Genomic DNA, 19,757 nt, shown 5'->3' with positions numbered 1-19,757 from the left:
GTGGGCGGGCTCAAAGCCTACTTCCGTTAGTATGCGAGTCCTATAGGGCGGGGTGTCCTATAGGGCGGGGTGGGGTGGGGGGGAGAGATTTAGAGACAGGAAGCGGAAGGGCGGGACTTAGAGCCGTAGGCAGTCGGCACAGAGGGCCGAATCCGTAAGGCCCGTTGAACGTTTGCGGGGGAGGCGGCTTCTTCCGGTGGGGCAGAGGAGCAGCTTCGTCAGCTGAAGGACACCTGCAGCGGGGTCTGTGCGTTTTGGAAGGTGGGTGTGGAGGGGAACCCGGGCTCGGACCTCGCGGCTCCGCTTTGTGGGGCTGGCCTAGAATCCGACCGTTTCCTGGTCCGGGCACATCGCGAGGTCTTCGCTTTGGGTGGGGGACGTGGGGGGCGGGGAGAGTGATGGTGAATGGAAAAGAAATTAGAGAAAATGAGGGCCGGGCGTGAGGGTTCGGACGGTGGCTGGGAAGCTTTGGTGCGAGGTAAAGGCCCCCTTCCCCCAGTTTATAAAGGCCCTTAGAATGCATTTTCCAGTGGAGAGAAATGAGGCCCGCAGCGAAGGGAGTGTCCCAAGGTCACCCAGTGACGTAATATTGGATGAGAACTCGGGCTTCTGACCCTCTCTGGTCATGTTAACCTCTTTCCCACTGTATGCCCAAAGCAGTTTGTTTGCACTGAGCTGTGCTTAGGAAGCTGTCCAGCCAGGCCTCCTTTAGCTGCGCTGCAGCCTTTGTCAAGCGCGAGTGAGTGTAGCCCGCCTTCTGCGCTTCGCCGAGCCCGCGATAAGCGGGTTAGATTTCAATCTGTTCGATCAGTGGGGAAGGCCTTTCCTAGGAGGTAGGCAGAACAGAGAGCTGTAAACTCCTTTAAGTGCAAGAGGCTGCTTCTGGTACGTGAGCGGCTCTCCCTCGTCTTTGCCTCCTTTACCGCGTCATCTCACCAATCCAGGTAGGTGTCCGGTCCGACACAACAGCGGTACCGAGAAAAAAAGTAGCGAGGGTAGTTTCTGAAGTGCCTATTTTACAGGTGAAGAGAGGCGTGGAAAGATTAATTATATTTAATAGCAGTTCGCCGCTTAATTAGAAACAAGCGAAGACCCCGTCGCTTAGACTTTGCCATAGGCTACAGTTTAGCAATTAGTACAGTTTAGTCTAGGTATTTTTCATTAATGTCTTTCTAAACTGAAGTATGACTCAGAAGGAAAGCAAGTTTCAGTTCATTTATTCCACAAAGTACCATCTAACACAAGGATTCCTGATGTTTGCCCAAAAGTAACCTGCAGTTTGCTGAGGAAGCAGACCCAAGTGCTTGCAGGCTTTGCTCCAGTTTATCTGTTTCCCCTCCATCTCAGCGTTTTTTAAGAGTCTTTCTTTACAACCTAGACTAAATTGCAGTTCCTGTACTGTGCCTTTCCCTGCAGTCAGAATTAGTCCTCTGTGTAATATTGGAAACATCAGCCTTCCTTCCATATTGTGTGGAGAGAAGTTTAAAGCACCTTAATATTGTTTCAGTTGGACACCATTTCACCTTCTGAAAATGTTTGTTAAACACAAGGTAGTGGGAATTATCAGTTAATAATTGGACAAAGTTAAGCCCTTGTTTTCTGTAGGGTTTCTCCGAGAAACCTACTTGATACTGTGAGTATCCAAAAATCTGTTCTGAAGATGAATGGGAAAGCATGTGTTTAATAAGTTTACTAAAATAAAACAATTAATATGAAAGCTATATCAAAGATTTCTTTTAATGGAGATTTTCCTACTTGGCCTGAACTGGCCAAGGCCCCTAAGGTGGCCCAGGGAAGTTTGGAATCCTTCATTGCTACAAGAACTTTCTTGAAACAGTTTTCAAAATTAAGGTCATTTGTCCAAAGTTTCATTGCCAATTCTATGCACGTGAATGCCTCTGAAGGCCTTTGAATGGTAAACTGGAGAGTGCCAGTTTCCATAGCAACAACTTCCTCGCAGGTCTCTCCCGCTTCCATTTCATCAAGAGCCAACTGAGTCACTGCCACTGCCTACCAATCTCGACCGGACCTCGACCGGCTCGTTTATATTGCCAATCGACTCGGCGTGGCGTCGGTCGTGGTAGATAGGCGGTCATACAGACGAATTTTCGAGTGTTGTTCTGGTGACCTTTGAATGTGCCTTTACTATTTTTTATTATAAAAGAAATACACGCCTTTGTGAAATACATAGGTTCTATAGCTGTAACCCCGTTTTAAAGTTTGCTATATATTCTTTCAGGGTTTTTTCCCAATATAATTACTAATAAGCATCTCGTTTTGTTTCTGTTACTGCAGTGTTTTTCAAACTTTTAACATACATCAGAATCACTTAGAGGGCATATTAAAACAGATTGTTGGGACTCAGGTCCTTCTGATTAAATAGGCCTGAGAATTTGCATTTCTAACAAGTTGCCATGAATAGTGACAGTGTGGGGACCAGACTTTGAGAACCATTGATGTGCTCTATAATGTCCAGAAATAGGATTTTTTAAATATTTAACATGACATTGGGACATGTTTCCATGTCAGTACATAAAGATCTGCGTGCATGGGGACATCATTCCATGTCTATATATAAAGATCTCCATGCATTCTGTTTCCTTCAGTGAAAACCATCACTTATTAGTCTTCTGTAGACGGACTTCTAGTTCTTATTTATTCTCATAAACTGTACTTCATTTACCATCCTTGAACCATACTATACGTTTCTACTTTGTAATATTTCTATAAGGATAAATTTCTGGCAAACAAATGAACCAGCTAGGTAAAAGGGTATGCTAAGTTTTTAATTTGATAGCTGTTGCAGAAGAATTGCATATTAGGAAGGTTGTACCAGTTTACACTCCCTCCAGGCAACAGAGAGAATCCTTATTTTCCCACATTCCCACTACTACTGCTAATTATCATAAATTTATCTTTGTAGTCTGATGGCTAAATATTGGTCTCATTTTACATCTTTGATCATTAGGTGATGTATGTTTTACCGTTTTGCGTTTGGCCACCTTTATATTTTCCCTTCCCTAAGATGATTAAAATATTTGCCCATGTTTTCTTCAGGATATCTTGGCTTCACTTTTACATTTAAATCTTTTGATCTGTTTTGGTGTAAGGAGTAAGGATTTCAGCTCCCCCCACACACACACCAATAGTTAGTATGTATCAACTCCATTTAGTAAATGATCCCTTCTCCCCCTTCCCATGGAGGTCCTAAATTTATAAGAAAAACTGTAAAAAGAGGGGTTGCAAGGTGAGCTGTTTAGTTGGTGGTTACCCCTCTGAGGAACTTTGAAAAGTATCACAAGCTCCAGCTTTCAGCCAGTCTTAAAACTGATTAATTCCAGGTACAGTGTACTGTGGTATAGATAGAGCCAGGAATGAAAACATCAACCAATATTGAGTCAGAGGATGGACTTAAAGACTACTGTGTTCTCTTCCTGTGCTGAGTGATTTGATATATATTCTGGAGTGTTCTGTGATAACAACCAAGATAAAGTCCTCCTTCCAAACGTTTCTCTTATCAGCAAGGTTTTTTCCACCGTTTTGCTGCTGCTTTGTTGGGTGAGGCATACATAAAATTTACAACATTTATATGCAATGAATTTTTTTGGATTTTTTAATTAAAAATTTTTTTTCTTTTAAATTGCATCCAAACCAATTTGTTGCTTTCTTTCTTTTTTTAAAAGATTGAAATCATGGCAGGTCCAGAAACTGATGCCCAGTACCAATTCACTGGTATCAAAAAATATTTCAACTCTTACACTCTCACAGGGAGAATGAATGTAAGTATTAATGATACCTTTAAGCAGTTGTTTTAGAATAAGATGTGACAACAACTCTTGTTTACTTTTTCCTTTCTTTTTCAGTGTGTACTGGCCACATATGGAGGTATTGCTTTGATAGTTTTATACTTTAAGTTAAGGTCTAAAAAAACTCCAGCTGTGAAAGCAACATAAATGGTAAGAAATTAACATTTAAAACTTTATATAACTTTGCCATTTTGATCTTAGGGGTCCCCCCCCACTATACAAGTATATTGTTCAAAATTTATTACAATCAAGAAAAAAGAAAAATATTGTCCATGTCCCCATTACCCTGACAATTTTCGTTAACATTTCAGTTTAGCTCTTTTTTAATATATTTGTTTGGTTTCCAGTGGCTATGATCCATATCTGTAATTTTATCTTATAACATGCATGTTCTCTATAATTTGAATGCATGAGTGCTCATGGGTATATGATTTATTTCACAGAGGAAATGTCTCCTACTAGAATTTTTTCTTAATATAAATAACATTACAATGAATGCCTTTGAGCATGAAGTGTTTGTATCTGTGATTGTTTTCTTAAGGTGAAGCGCTTTCCCAGAGGGTTGTGGGGCGCCTAGCTTTCTTCCCCAGGCAGTGTTGAATAACATCAGTTTCTGATTTTTGTTAATTTGAGGAGTAAAAATAATTTCTTTTTGATAAAGTTGTATGTTTTTTCCATTTGTTTACCACTTGTATTTTTCTTAACATTCTCTGTGTTCTTCTCATTTAACATTTGGGACTTTATCTTTGTGAAGACCTTCTCTCTCTTGTATAAGCTCTCTTAATAGTTATTAACCAGCCTTTTAAATCAGTTGCAAATATATCTTGGTTTTTGCTAGTTTCAATTTTTATGTAAGCCATTCTGTCTTTTCCTTAAATCCCCCTAGACTTCATTTTCTTCTTATAGTGCCACCCAACCCCCATTTGCCCTTGCTTGAGTAAATATTTGTTGTGTTGGTGGTAGATGAGGTGCAGAAAACCCAAAACCCAGATCTTTATCTAATGTAGCCCTCCATGACAGAAAATTTTTTCCTCTCCTCTTAAAAACTTTTCCAGTCACAAAACTATTGACCTTAAGGGACTGACTGCATATCCCAGAATGCAGTGGTCCATGGCTTGTTCCTGACAAACAGGTAGTTTTTTGCCCAATTTTTCATGTTAGGTTCCTCCTAACTTTGTTTTTACAATGGGGATAATACCACCCTCCTTGTTTTCTACTGTTTAAAATACTACTTTATGAAAAAAGATGTTACTCTATGTACTAGGCTTTTCTAATGGTATACATTTAGCATCATACTGAATTATTGGCAGCTCTTTTGTTAAAGGGGGAGTGTTAAATTGTATTAAGCTGAGAGACACCTAAATTTTGGGGGGTTACTGACTCCTTTGAGAACCTAATGAATTTGCATTCAATTTCAGGGGGTTCACGGATAGTCTTGTACTAGTAATTACTGAATGTCTTAAAAGTAGAGTTGAACACATTGGTGTCTAAACAATTTTTGTTTTGTTTATAGGATTCTCAACTGTACGTCATCTGTTAAGTTCCCATGCCTGAAGAAGCTAATGTCAGCTCATCATGTGATACCCAATTTGTACAATAAATTATGAACCTGGAAAAGCTGGTTGTCTTTATTTACAAGATATCAAAAATATAAAAACTGTACAAAATGCAACAAAGGCAAAAAACTGGCAGTGACTTGGTCTAAATCTTTTAGTTTCCCAAAGCAAGGCTCAGTACTGGAGGTAAGCAATTGAAATGTCTGACTTCAAGTGTACTAGGTTGTATGTAGCCATTTTAGCTGAAGTAGAACATGGAAGTTAATTTCTTCACCTGGTTTATAGTGTTTGCGTGCACTCAATCCAACCGGTATAAATTCAGATGTCAATGGATGGTTGTACTTCATCTATTTCTCAAAAAGTAATTGTAGTTCACCCTACCCAGTTAACATACATTCCACTAATCATGAGCCAAGCAAAAATGCTAGTGGATCATTTAACATAGTACTTGAGTGCCATACAGTAACTACATTTTTACAGCAGGAACATACATGCTCATAGAATTCTTCAGCTAAAATTCAGGATGGTATTATATTACTCAATTTGAACCTTGAAGCAGGATGAATTACTGAAATCAACTGATTTTTTTCTAAACATAATAAATTAAAATAGCATTTGAACAGGCGATGCATAGTTTCCACAAAATCCAAAGCACCATAAATGTCCCCTCCATGAACATAATACCTCTTATTCAACTAACGGAAATTAGTTAAATGTGGTTGCTATAGAAATGTGGAACTATCCTGTTCAGATTTTCCAAGCAGCATACTTCCAGATCCATATAGACAAAACATTCTTTGTAGCTTAAATATTAATCACTGAGGTATTTGCTTTTAGTCTCCCTTTTTCAAACAGTAGCTTCCAAAGGTCTTTAATACCGATGGTTTATTGCGGACTATAAGCTCCTGCAGCTAGAACCAAGTTTCTTCTAGTAAAATGGAGGTGTACAACTGGTGTTGATTTGGTCATATATGTTCCCAACAATAACTCCTGTGAATTCTCAGGTAAATTTATATGCCCAGTGGCTGTAGTAAAGTCATCAGTCTCTAAATCTTCAAATGCTTTGATAGCATCCCATAACCGTACTGTATTATCCATTGAACCTAAGGGGAAATCAAAGGAAACCATTTAGTAGCATCTGCCTTATTTAGATTCTGAGATTCTGTCAAGTATGCTTTATGCATTTACTTTTTATTTCTGGTGAAAAAAATCTGAACTTGATTAATAACTATTATTCCCTCTAAAGAAGCACTTCAAGCAGTAGTTTTAACCTGAGAAGTCAACATACATATAGGATAACAATCTGGAATCGTGGCTAAGGAGAAGCAAAACTTAGAAAACAGCAGGACTTAATTTTGCAATGGTCATTCAGTGCTTCCTTTAAATATACCATTGACCCTTTACCACAAAGCCATATCTAGTCATTTACCTGATGCCAAAATTTCACCATCTCTACTAAATCTAAGTGAACAGACTGTATCACTGTGGCCTTTTAATTCTCCAACCATCAAACCATGTCCAATATCCCAAAGGAGTACTCTGCCATCTGTTGCTCCTGTAGCCAGGAATCTCCCATTGGGAGAAAATGTCAAGGAATGAATTGGTCCCTAGAAAAGAAGTCCATGGAAAGAATCAAAAATAGGGTTAAAAATACCTAAGAAAATAAGACAAAAGTTAGAATTATAAAGTTTAGTGGTGCGAATAGTATCTTTAAAATGTGTCACTGGTTAGTTTTTTTTTAACATCTTTATTGGAGTATAATTGCTTTACAATGTTGTTAGTTTCTGCTGTATAACAAAGTGAATCAGCTATATGTATACATATATCCCCATATCCCCTCCCTCTTGCGCCTCCCTCCCACCGCTCTAAGTGGTCACAAAGCACCGAGCTGATCTCCCTGTGCTGTGCAGCTGCTTCCCACTCCCTGTTTTGCATTTGGTAGTGTATATATGTCAATGCTACTCTCTCACTCTATCCCAGCTTACCCTTCCCCCTCCCCATGTCCTCAAGTCCATTCCCTACGTCTGCATCTTTATTCCTGTCCTGCCCCTAGGTTCATCAGAATCATTTTTTTTTAGATTCCATATATGTGTTAGCATATGGTATTTGTTTTTCTCTTTCAGACTTACTTCACTCTGTATGACAGACTCTAGGTCCATCCATCTGGTTAATTTTTAAACTATTTTTATCTCAAAAGAACCTTGTGCGCTGGAATAATGAAGGTATAAAATACCTTGTGTCCAGTGAAGATCCTTACACAGTTCCCATTCAGGACATCCCAGAGCCGCACAGTTCTGTCTGCAGAGCCCGTAGCAACATAATTAGAATTGGGATGGAATCTGGTACAATTCACATCAGCAAGATGGCCAGCAAATATCCTTAAAGGCTGATAGTGATCTGTAGCCCAGAGCCTTTTAAAAAAAATTATTGAAAACAAAAGAAGGTAATTAGTTAACTGTGAAATGCCAAAATCAATATAGAAACAACCATGTGAACTGTTAGCTCCAAATGGGTCCCACTCACTAGTTACCTGAGGGAAAGCAGATGGAATGACTGAGCCTAACATTCTTTTTTTTTTTTTTTTTTTTGGCCGCAGTGCGGCTTGCGGGATCTTAGTTCCCTGACCAGGGATTGAACTCGTGCCCTCGGCAGTGAAAGCGCAGAGTCCTAACCACTGGACTGCCAGGGAACTCCCTAAACATTCTTAAGAAAAACTAATTGACACGGTACAAAAAATTTTTAATTCTATAATCCTTTAGTTCTCTGTATGTACACCCCCCACTCCAACTCCTAGTCTAACTTATAGAAGAGTATTTTTCCCTAGTTTTGGCCACCACATAATTAGTTTCTAACCCAAGACACCTCATCCTCAACTTCTAAGGAGATGACAGGGAAATAAACGTGCTCACAGTGGTTCTAAAAGACAAGGTTTAGCATCCGGTTGGGGAAGGGGAGGGCATGGACTCTTGGTATAGACGTAATTGCAGACATAGTAATATTCCTGTCCCAAATTCGTTTTCAAATAAGGACCTACAAATGCTGACGTTCTCAAAATGTGATCCTGAATAACAAGCAAAAATGAGTTTGGCTGGAGTTTCTAATTCCCAACAAGAAACCATTCTGTTCCTTGAATAGGCCCAGTCCTAAGCTCATAATGTTCTTACCGAGCTACTCGGTCGTGGCCCCCTGACACAAAATAATATCCATATGGAGAAAACTGTGTGTCCCACACTGGATAGTTGTGTCCTTTATATCCCACCAAGCAGGTAAATGTTTGAAGACTCCACAATCTAACAGTTCCATCTTCTGAAGAGGAAAGCAGGTAGTTCCTGAGAGAAGAGAAGGTAGTACATTCGATTCCTAGAATAACTTAGTTACCTGTCCAGTTTCTCTGTACATTTGTATATATTAAACATAGCTAACTGACATGCTACATCTCACTTTTAATTTATACATGAAATTCACAGTAGATAACAAGAGTTGAAAGTACTAATGTTAGCTGTGACACTCTACATCTACCGAGCACCTACTGAATGAGGCTAGATTATTTTAAAAACATCTATTAAGAGGAAAATCACAGTTCTTCGAAAAAAAAAATACCGAAGAGGTAATGACAAAAAGTATGATCAAATAAGGTCACCTGAGAAAGGCTTCTAAGAAATGCGATATGTCACTTAAAACTTAATTTTTTACTTTAAAATGGAGATGCTATTTTCATATCCTGTAAAAGTTGTGTAAGAATTTAAAAGTAAACATCTTTTGGACCAAAAAAAAAAAAAGCCAAAACAAAAAACACTATAGACGCGAGAATAATACTCTGCCTTCTTCAGGAATGAACAGAAAAGCTGAACTACTCAGAAAGTACTACGGTTTTCAATGAAATCAGAAGTTTCCCTCAAGTAAAAATGTACCATCTGGCTAAATCCTATAAAATAACAAAAATCCTCATTCTCAAAGTTTCATAAGGATAAAAATCTTGATGGTTTGAAAGCTATTATCTATAAAATAAGATACAGATGGTATTATGATAACAAAATACCCTCCCTGCATTTCTACAGAATGTTAGAGATCATGAAAAATAGGCAAACACATATTTGTGGCTTTCAAATTCCCTTTTCAGTATTCTCTTAGTTCTTTTGATTATACAAAGATAAATCTTCAATTGATAGGTAATATGCCTTTAATATCAGTAATCTGTTGTGAATTTGGAGATGACAGAAGACAGCAGTAGCCACAAAACCCAAAGAAAGAACCCAAAGAAGCAATTCAACCCCTACTGGAGTTACACAAAACTAAAGTTGATTTTTATAACCAGCAAACACTGAAGCTATGTATCCTGATTCTGTAAATTTGGGTATTATACACTAGTACCCCAAGATAAATCAGCAGAGGGCAAGATGCTAAAAGATAACGCACTACTATGTATAAAATAGATAACTAACGAGAACCTACTGTATAGCACAGGGAACTCTACTCAGTGCTCTGTGGTGACCTAAATAGGAAGGAAATCCAAAAAAGGGGATACATGTATACATATAGCTGATTCACTTTGCTGTACAGCAGAAACTAACACAACAATGTAAAGCAACTATACTCCAATAAAAATGAATTTAAAAAAATTTTTAAAGGATAATGAAATAGTTCTCTACAAAAAAATAGTAATAATAAAAGATAATGGGGCTTCCCTGGTGGTGCAGTGGTTGAGAGTCTGCCTGCCGATGCAGGGGACACGGGTTCGTGCCCTGGTCTGGGAAGATCCCACATGCCGCGGAGCAGCTGGGCCCGTGAGCCATGGCCACTGAGCCTGCGCGTCCGGAGCCTGTGCTCCGCAATGGGAGAGGCCACAACAGTGAGAGACCCGCGTACCACAAAAAAAATAATAAATAAAAAAAGATAATGAATGATAGGCAACCACAAGATTTTTCTAAAGGAATTTTCCCCAACATTCTCATAATGTTCCCAGTAGTTAACTTTCATATAATCTCAATGTAATACAGCAGTATTTAATTTTTTTGTTTGTATTTTACCTATCTGGACTGAAGCTGGCTCCATAGACGGGCCCACTGTGACCATACAAAATCTTCAACTCACTTGCTGTTTTCTCATCCATGATTCTTTCTAAGACATCATCAGATTCTTTATCTATGAGGCTAAGATCTAAAATGGTCCAGAAATGTTAATTTTTTTAAGTACATTCATTAAAACATTTTAAGGCAATTACATCACAGTTCAGGAGAAGAACTAACATTTGAACTGTTCCTCCTACATACCAACCACTGTGCTAATGCCTCTAAATTAGGTGCTATCATCCCAGTGTATAAGAGAAGAAAGTGAGGTTCAGAACAGTTAATAATATGCCAGAGTGCACACAGCTATTTAGTGTTGGAACTAGGGCTGAAACTCAAATTTATCCATTATATCACCATGTTTCACAAAAGGAAACTACAGAAATATTAAAATAAATTATTGAAAATGTATTATCTTGTTTAACAATACAGTTAGCAAGAAACTTTCTTTAAAATGTAACCCTGGTCTTAGTTCATTTTAGCCATTTTTATGGCTAAAACAGAAAGTACTCTCCCACTATTTAAAGGTTTTTTTTTTTAATTCACAAGCAAACAATCATAAACTGTTAGATTTTTAACCTTAGGGAGTTTTCTAGCCTAATGCCCTCATTCTACAGATAAGAAAACTGAGGACCAGTGAAATTAAACCAGACTAGCACCCCAGTCTCCTGATTGCCACTCCAATGCACTTTTCACTGTTGGCAATGTTATTAGCCGTTTTGACTTAAAGTAAAATCAAGTGAAATTCTGCTAAGATCACAATGTCTTCTGTATATTTCTTGGAATCAAGATTGGTGTAAACTAACAATGAGCTTATATCCTGACAGGTCATGTCAGTTACCTGCTGCTTGTTTGACACTACGAAGCTTTTTGGGTGTCACAGACCACACTCTGACAGTTGAATCTGCAAAACCTCCAGCAATCAAACTAGAATCATCAGTGACATCCACTGCAGTGAGGCCCTGCCAATTAAAAAATATATATGTATATATAATATACACACACACACACACACACACACACACACACACACTAAATGATACTGTTTTAGGGAAAAAATTATAATCACATCTTAGAGAATATATAATGATAGCTATTTTTCTCATATAAAAGATCATTTGAGATTTCATTCTCCTTTGAAATCAACTGTTCAAAAGCACTTACTTTGAAAACATGTCATTTACCCCTTTTTGCCCTCTGAATTTGGAGTACATCATATAAAGCAAATGTTAATCATTTTTGTACTTTACTAAATATATCCTCAGCAGCCTATTATAAAGCCTTATGTCTATAGAGGCTTACAGACATAAAGATATGAAGAATTCTTAATAAAAAATATTAAGTTTACATAAGTACTTAAGTTCAAGAGAGATGAACCACATAGCTTCCTCCTTTTTCAAAGGCTAGCAGAATTCTGATCAGTGAAATGAAGGACACATACAAGCAAGATTCTGGTACCTACAAGTCGCTAAAGGTCTTTTAAACATTGCCTTCTATCTATTCTGAGCAATGTCCAATTCTCCTTTCCTAACTGCTGTCTTTAAGCCATATTTATATCAAGAGTTTAAAGAAGAAATCTTCATTTTAGTTAAGACATCTAAGTTACTTTTAATGGTAATCACTGTTTTTCATGACTCCTAATTTTCTCCCAGAAAGTGCCAAATCATTTTACCAACCTGGTAAGCATTGAGGAATGTATAGAAACAAATTGAGGGTAAACAATCTGGCCCAAGGCGTACTCGTTTGGTGGTTTCTTTCATATTCATTATCTTATCCAATTTATCTGAATCTTTCAACTCAGGAAGAGGGATTCTGTGAAAGAAAAACAGACTGGAAATTACTCTGAATATTAAATAACTTGAACCATCTATAACATTGTCTTAAACTTCCACACATGTTCCTGAGGTTTTTTTCCTCACCTGTTTTGAGGTGGAGCATTGGGATCTTGTTTTTTGCTTTTGGATCCGATACTATCTTTTTTAGGCTTCTTCTTTTTAGGTTTTCCTTCTTCATTTTCTCCTTCTTCATCCTCATCATCCAAAGGCACCTCAATTTCTGGCTCTTTTAATAAACCAAAAAATACCTACAAGTCAAAGGAGCCAATTTTTTAAATTACTTTTTTGTTCATTAATACATCCTTTTCATATCTTGATAGGAGGAATCACAATTACAACAGGGTCATGTATATCCTGAAGCAGATTCTGTACTTGTCTACCCAATAGCCAATCTCCCCTTCTTCCTTACTAACAGAACCCTGATTTTGTTGGAGCAGCAGTATGCTCAGATAAAATCATTTCTGTTGCCGGGCTCCCTTGAAGCCATACAATGGCCATATAATATCATTCTGGCCAATAGATGTACACACAGATATACTGGGTAGTGTTTTAGAAAAAAATACTGTTTTCCTGATAAAAAGGGAGAGATTCAGCAGGTATGTCTTTCATCCTCCCCCTTCTGCCTTCCTGGAATACAGATGCAAAGCTGGCGCTGCAATAGCCACCTGTGAGCACAATGAAGAAAGCCACATTCTGAAGATGGCAGAGCAGAAAGTAGAAGGAGCCAGGGTCCTTGATGGCATTGTGGAGCCCTCACACCAGCCTAGGAGGGCCTTCTGCTTTAATTCATTTTATGTGAGAAAAAACTCTTACTTGTTTCTGCCAAAGTAGTCAGGGTTCTGTTAAGTGCATCCATTCCCAAATTCTCACTAATATATACATCATCCTTAGAACATGAAACTTAGTATACAGTGTAATATTATTCCCAAACTAGCTATAAGAAAAATGTGTAAATTATGTAGATGGAAATGCTACAATTTTTCATAATCTGCATTATATAGTTCTTAGGTTTATTCCCATACCTTTGATTTGTTTGCCTCTCGTTTAGCCTCTCCTGCCAAACTTCCCACCATCGCATCTATCTGTTGCTTACTACGCGGCATCCCATCAAAGATGTCAATGTAGAGGTGCTCCTGAACTATGTTCCATATCTGATTGTTCTGTTTCTCCTGAAGATGCCTCTTCAAGAGTTGGTACGAGTCTCGGGAAATACGCAGAACAAATTTACTTGTTCGAAAATCCAACATGGTCTCATTCCCTTTCATGTGTTCCTTTTTGGTAAGACTAGATAATACTCGTAGGTCATCCTGGTAATAACATTCCTGATCTCCATGGAACCTGTTTCAGTGATTTTAAAAAGTCATTTTTCAATGTAATCGTTAAGGGATCTGCCTCTCCCCCATATATTTATAAACATCCCAGAATATTTTCAACGTAGTAGTCTGAATAATCGTGGACTAAGCTGTAGGATAAGAAGTAACGCATTTCAAAATGATTACAATTCAGTTCTGAATTCATCCTAAAAATGACCAATTTAATTCTCTAATGAAATAAACGCATCATAAACATTTTAAGAGAATTTGAAATAAATACCATAAATGAATGAAAGATAAGCTATCCACCATTGGCAGACAGTCTCATTTGAATGCCACCATTGGTAGACATTTGAAAATGTTAGAAACTTTGCTCTACTAAATTTTATGTTCTCTCAAAACTCACTTTTTAAAACTTTTTATTATGGGAAATTTCAAACACATACAAAAGTAGAAACTATTATAAGGAATTCAGTGTACCTATCACCCAGCCTCTCAACAATAATCAACACATGACATTCTCACAAAACCCATCATTTTTAGTGATTTCGCATATTCTTAATACCAGATATAAAGATTAAATATCCGTACTTTAATAACATGACTAAAGAACAAACGTGTTGATATCAAACAGTGAGCACTCCCATTTACTCACCATTACCAAAGGCAATTAAATAAAGCTTTCAGCCTTGGTGACAATTACTAAATTTAAATGTACTTTTGTTTCTACAAATCTTAATTATCCTAATAAAATAAAATGTAAAGATCATATATTGACACTCACAAAGAGCAGCAAGCAATGCAAAAACATTTAGAAAACAAATTAAACATAAGATATTAGGACTGTAGCTCTGACACATAGCCAATAGATTCCTAAACTGTTACCTGTGCTACACTATTATGACTCATCAAGACATGAATTAAGAGTTTCTGTCTAAGATTTGAATGAAATTAGAAATCTCAGCCTCTTGGTGTTGTATTAGTCGCCACCAATAAGTTCATCTGAGCATGGGTCCTGGCAAGGGCTGAGACTGTCCATGACAAGGACACAGAAAGTCAGTCCCCTATGATATTCCAGCTTCCTATGTGAGGAGATGGCTACACCATGAGACTGGAAGAGAAGGTTTTTTGATGACAGTACTGTAAGAAAAATTAGCTTAGAAATTCTGTCACCATCAGCCATAATCTTTTCTTTCAGAAACACTGAGCTACAGAACATTTGCCTTATATACTTTCTATTAGGCACTGTAGAATAATGAATGAATATAATGACACAGAAGCCAGGAGTCCTGAGTTCTATTGTTCCTCTATTACCACTACCTGTGTTACCTGACAAGTTCTAGCTTCTGGGTCTATTGCTTGTACCAAAGAGCTCTCATTTAAACTGTTAAGCACTGCCTCCTTAAACACTCCTTTTCTTTGGCTTCTATAACTTAACACTCTCCTGGTTTTCTTCCTACTTCTCTGGCCTCTCCTTTTATATCTCTTCTACTTGGTCATCTCTTCTACTCCTTTTATTTCTCTTCTACACCAAATGCTGGAGTTCCTTGAGGTCCAGGCCTAGCCCTCCCATTGACTTATTTCATGCTCCTTCCTAGACAGTCTCATCCCTATCCATCAATATTGCACACACTCCAATTTATGGCTCCAGTCCCTACCTCTCCTCTAAGCTCAGAGCCTTATATATCCTCCATCTATCAACTTGACATCTCTTAAATAAGTCAAAGGCATAAACAAATCTGAACTCAAGATTATTCTACAACCTGACAAAACCAGTCCTCTTCTAGGGTTTTCTACCTCAGTGAAGAGCACCCCTATCCAGCCAGGGGAGCCAGAAACCTAGGGATTATCAATTATACTTTCATCTCCCTTACACCTCCATATCCAATCACTCACCAAGTGCCTCAGGAATATGTCTACTTCCCTTCACCAACGCTATCACACCCTAGTCCAGTGTTTCTCAACAGGGTTGCGACTAGTATCTGGGGCAAAACAATTTGTTGCTAAGTGGGACTACCTGCACGTATTGGAACTTTTGGAATCCCTAAGACACCTGATCCTCCAGCCTAGTCATTACGACAACCAAAATCACCTCCAGTTTCAAACAGCCCAGAGGAAGGAGGCATAATATTACCTTCAGTTGAGAACCAGTACAATAACCCCCAAAATGGTCAATCTATAATCACTGTCCCCCACCATCTGTTCTCCCCACTGCATAAAGGTCCTTTCAAAATGTAAATCTAATAATAACATGGTCCTTCAATGACTTCTCTGGCAAAGATGTCTCACTGTCCCCAAATATCCATTTTTTTCCTTCTTCCTCCACAATAAAACACCTGAATACTAGCTGTCACATAGACACCTAGGTAAAGACCATATTTCCTACCTCCCTTGGCCACTGACTAATGACATAAAAAAGGGAGAAATATATGTCACTTCCAGGAAGGATGTGTGCCCTCCCTGCTGACTGTAACACTGATATGATTTCTTAGAGCCAGAGAATCACCTTGTACCACAGGTGGAAAATGCATGACAAGGATGTCAGAGCTACAAAATCAACAGAGCCTGGGTCCTTGATAATCAAGGACTCCATACCAGTCCTAGACTGCCTACATTCATGAGAGAGAGAAATAAACTTTTATCGTATTCAAGTCTCTACTGTTTGGGGTCCAGTCACTCTCAGTCTAATCTAATCCTAACACAGCTTCATATTGCTCTTAGGATAAAAGAAAAAATAAACTTTTATTTATGCCACTCTTGTTTTGACTTTTCGGTGAATCTCAGCCAAATCTAATCCCATCCAATACAACCTCCTACTGCTCTGAGGATAAACAAAGACCCTCAATATGGCCCAAGAACCGCCTGCTCCAGCCCCTAATCAACCGGCCAGCTTCCTGTTGTACCACACCCCACCCTCACACTCTGCTCCAGCCACACTTGCCTTTCATCTCTGTACCTACCATGATCCTTCCTGCCACAGAGCTTCTCCTGCACACATGCTTCTCCCTCTTCTCTTCCCCTGGTTAACTCCTGTTCAATCTTCAGATCCTACCTCAAGCATCACTTCCTCTGGGAGCCTTCCCTGACTTCTGCAACTAGATCAAATCCCTCATTTTAGGTTCTCATAGCACCAGGTACCTCTCCTTCATAAAGTACTTTTTGAGTTGCAGTCTTACATTTGTGTAGTTACAGATGCGTGTATTCATTATATATATATAGCTATATATACATATTATATATATACATAAATTCACATACTTCTCAAAGAATGATTTTGCTTCATTCTCATGTTGATTGTAGACTAGTTCCAAATACATGTGTACAAACAGGGGATAAAAGAGTTGGGATAACTCTGCCCGATGGCAGTCCAAGGAACATTCAATGAAGTGTTTCAGTCCACTATAGTATTCTTCATACATTGTGGGGTCTCCTTGTTGGTTGTAGGCTGATAGCACGGCACTGACATCCGGCTGGTCTTCCACAGCTACACTTCCAACTGTTTAAAAAATGAAAAATAACTTTCAGGAAAGTGACCTGACATGCACCAAGAGACTAAGGCTGTTTTGCTAAGGTCCAGAGGTGAATTGTTTCTCAGATGTTTGTCCTTCTCTCAAACGCTCTTCCCCAACTCAATCACATAATCTTTTAATGGGATTCACTTTGTTTCAGTCACCCATCCAAAATTCCTTCGGTTTGTCCATATCTTAAAATAAAATTTTCAAATCAATAACAGAAAGATTCAGTATTTTTCCTAGAGGTACCTTATTTTAAAGACAAATTTTATAAAACACGGTATGTGCAAATCAAACAATTATCTTAATCTTCTCTCAAGGCTCAGTGCAAATGGCACCCACCACCACCAAGCTATGCCCTGGAGTAACATTTCCAGCTCTCTGAACTACCTAAATATTTTGTAACTGTCCAGCAACACATCCTATCCTGTTACCTTCATAGATGTACATCTATCACTCCCTATAAAATATAAGCATGTTAATGGTGGGAAGGACTTGCCTTATTTATATTTCCAAAAGGCAAATCTATTTTATATGCTTAAAACAATTTCCATAACCATTATTTCAAGGCAAAAAGCATGAGTATTTATTTGTAATATTTCTATCCCAAACAATGATACATCTGTCAATCGAATCAGAGTTTGTTGGAAATTTTTAAGTTGCAATTATAGTACTGTTATGCTTTTTACTGCACAAATTTTAGAGAAGTTCTTTAGAAGTTTACTCTGATGGCCTCTTTTCCTCCCTACTGGTTTCTGAGTTACAATCTAAAAACTAGGTCAAGTTTCTGAAGAGATGAGAGATTACAGCAAAACAACCAACAACATAATTCATCCATCTTATAGTTCATTCACAAAATTCAGCATTCAAAAGATTCCTCTCAATCACATTTGCATACATTTCCACTTATGGGTTACAATGCTACATATTCATACTTCACTTCTGGCAACGCTGCAAAGTTAGGTCTCATAAATACAAAAGGGGAGGGGGGAAGCCTCAGGTGTCAGGGATGGATACCTAAGCATAAACTTATCAGTGCCAGATATTTTACATATATTATATGTAAATCTCACAATAACCCATTTAATAGAGAGGGAAAAAAAACTCTCAAGCTTAGGAAGAATAACAATCAGCATCACACAAGTAAAAGCAATAGAGACAGAAACTGAACTCAGGTCTGCCCAACGCCTGTTCCTAAGTGAATGATTCTCAAACTTTGCCCTACATCAGTACCCCTTGGAAGCATTTATTTTAAAACGCAGATTCCCGGACTCCACCTGCACAGGGTCTGATTCACTAAGTCTGAAGTGATGCCCAAGAATCTGCATTCCTCTAAAAGATTTAAAACCAATGTTACTTAGCCTATATTTTGAGAAAGACTGGCTACACTATATTCATCATTCCCTGGCTGTGTATCCAAAGCAAGTCCCTTGGCCTTTCTCAGTCTGTTTTCTCATCTCTAAAATAGAGGTACTGTCTACCTCACAGTGGAACTGAGGAAAGTAAGATACATAATAAAGTATTTATAGTAAAAGTACGTTAGTACAAAACTGTACAAATATTGCTAGTGTTAATGTATCCCTGCCCAAGGCTCAAGAGCCCAAATGAGAGGAAAGGGACCAAAAGCCTGAAGTCCCTGCCTCTTCGCGCCCACCGTCCCCATACATCCCTCAGCTCAACAGCTCTCCACAGCCTCTCGCTGGAACTGACAGCTCGGAAGAGGGTTTGACTGCGCAGCCGGCGCACCAGGGAAAGGGGCGGGCATGTGGCCCTAGAGGCGGGCCCAGGAAATTCAAAACAAGCCCGCAGAGGTGCAGGCCTGCCAGCCTCTGCCTTCCCGGCTCGCTCCCCTTCGTGCCGGCCCTGCCTCCCCGGGACCCCGCGGCTCACCTTTCCCCGGAGCCGCAGGACCTGTCGCTAAGCCCGAGACGGCGGCGGACCCCGAAGCACCGCTGACCGGAGGGTCGGGGGCCGCAGGGCCGGGGGCCGAGGCGGTGACCCGACTAAGAAGCGCGCTAGCCGTCTCAGCGCCGGCGCCGTCCGCCTCTCCCGGGGCTCCGGAGCCCGCCACTGCCTCCTCCAGCAGCCGGGCCTCACGGCGCAGCGCCTCTTCGGCCTCGCGGAGGTTGCTCTGCCGTAGAAACTGCAGCACGGCCAGCAGAGTCTGTCGGTCGTGGGGAGCGCCGGCCTCCGGAGCAACGGCGGGCACCGGGGCCGCCCCCGCCGGGGCAACGGCGGAGACAGCCACCGAGGGTTTGGGGGTCCCACCATCCCCGCCGGCCGACGACGACGCCGCAACGTTCCCACCGCCGCCGTTGGGGCCGTTGTTGGTTGTGCCGCCGCCACCCTCGCCAGCGCTGTCCCCCGTCTGCGGAGGTAGCAGCGTCGGCGGTCCCTCAGGCTCTAACTTGACCGCCACCTCCGTCTGCTCCTCCGCCAGCGCCGCCATCTTGCGGCTGAGCCACCTTGCGCCGTCAAGCGTGATTGCGTTTTCGCCACATGGAGGGCGGGGAGGAACATTTTACGACAGCTCTGGAGGGCCATTTACGGCAGTAGGAGGGGCGAGAAAGGAGAAGAAAAAGGAATAGGAGCAAGAGCAACTTTCAAAAGTGAGTGACAAAAAGACAGGAAGTGAGAGTTGGCGACTGCCTTGTGCTTTTGCCCGATAA

General features: G+C 39.8%; 2 protein-coding genes across 3 annotated transcripts; one reads left to right on the top strand and one right to left on the bottom strand.

The window, feature by feature from the left end:
- The first annotated feature begins 110 nt into the window (after positions 1 to 110).
- Positions 111 to 5,423, top strand: ATP5MK (ATP synthase membrane subunit k). Its single transcript, XM_082674063.1, has 4 exons — positions 111 to 261; positions 3,684 to 3,779; positions 3,864 to 3,956; positions 5,320 to 5,423. Exons 2-3 carry the CDS (start codon positions 3,693 to 3,695, stop codon positions 3,951 to 3,953), a joined length of 177 nt encoding a protein of 58 aa, XP_082530189.1. The 5' UTR covers positions 111 to 261; positions 3,684 to 3,692; the 3' UTR covers positions 3,954 to 3,956; positions 5,320 to 5,423.
- A 36-nt stretch (positions 5,424 to 5,459) lies between these two features.
- On the bottom strand, positions 5,460 to 19,537 carry TAF5 (TATA-box binding protein associated factor 5; the record flags this gene model as incomplete). Of its 2 annotated transcripts, XM_082674060.1 has the most annotated exons (11): positions 5,460 to 6,465; positions 6,792 to 6,969; positions 7,596 to 7,773; positions 8,527 to 8,691; positions 10,390 to 10,519; positions 11,270 to 11,390; positions 12,105 to 12,240; positions 12,348 to 12,511; positions 13,286 to 13,601; positions 16,835 to 17,072; positions 18,979 to 19,537. In XM_082674060.1, the coding sequence occupies 11 exons, from the start codon at positions 19,535 to 19,537 to the stop codon at positions 6,248 to 6,250; spliced, it is 2,403 nt and encodes an 800-aa protein (XP_082530186.1). In that variant the 3' UTR covers positions 5,460 to 6,247. The 2 variants fall into 2 exon arrangements, with proteins under 2 accessions (XP_082530186.1, XP_082530187.1); XM_082674061.1 differs by lacking the exon at positions 8,527 to 8,691.
- Between the last annotated feature and the right edge of the window lie 220 nt (positions 19,538 to 19,757).

The sequence above is a fragment of the Grampus griseus genome, assembly GCF_964374135.1.
Source record: "Grampus griseus genome assembly, chromosome: 16".
NCBI classification, from domain to species: Eukaryota; Metazoa; Chordata; class Mammalia; order Artiodactyla; family Delphinidae; genus Grampus; species Grampus griseus.
The sequence above is the reverse complement of the archived record's forward strand: the minus strand, read 5'-3'. Positions and strand labels throughout refer to the sequence as shown.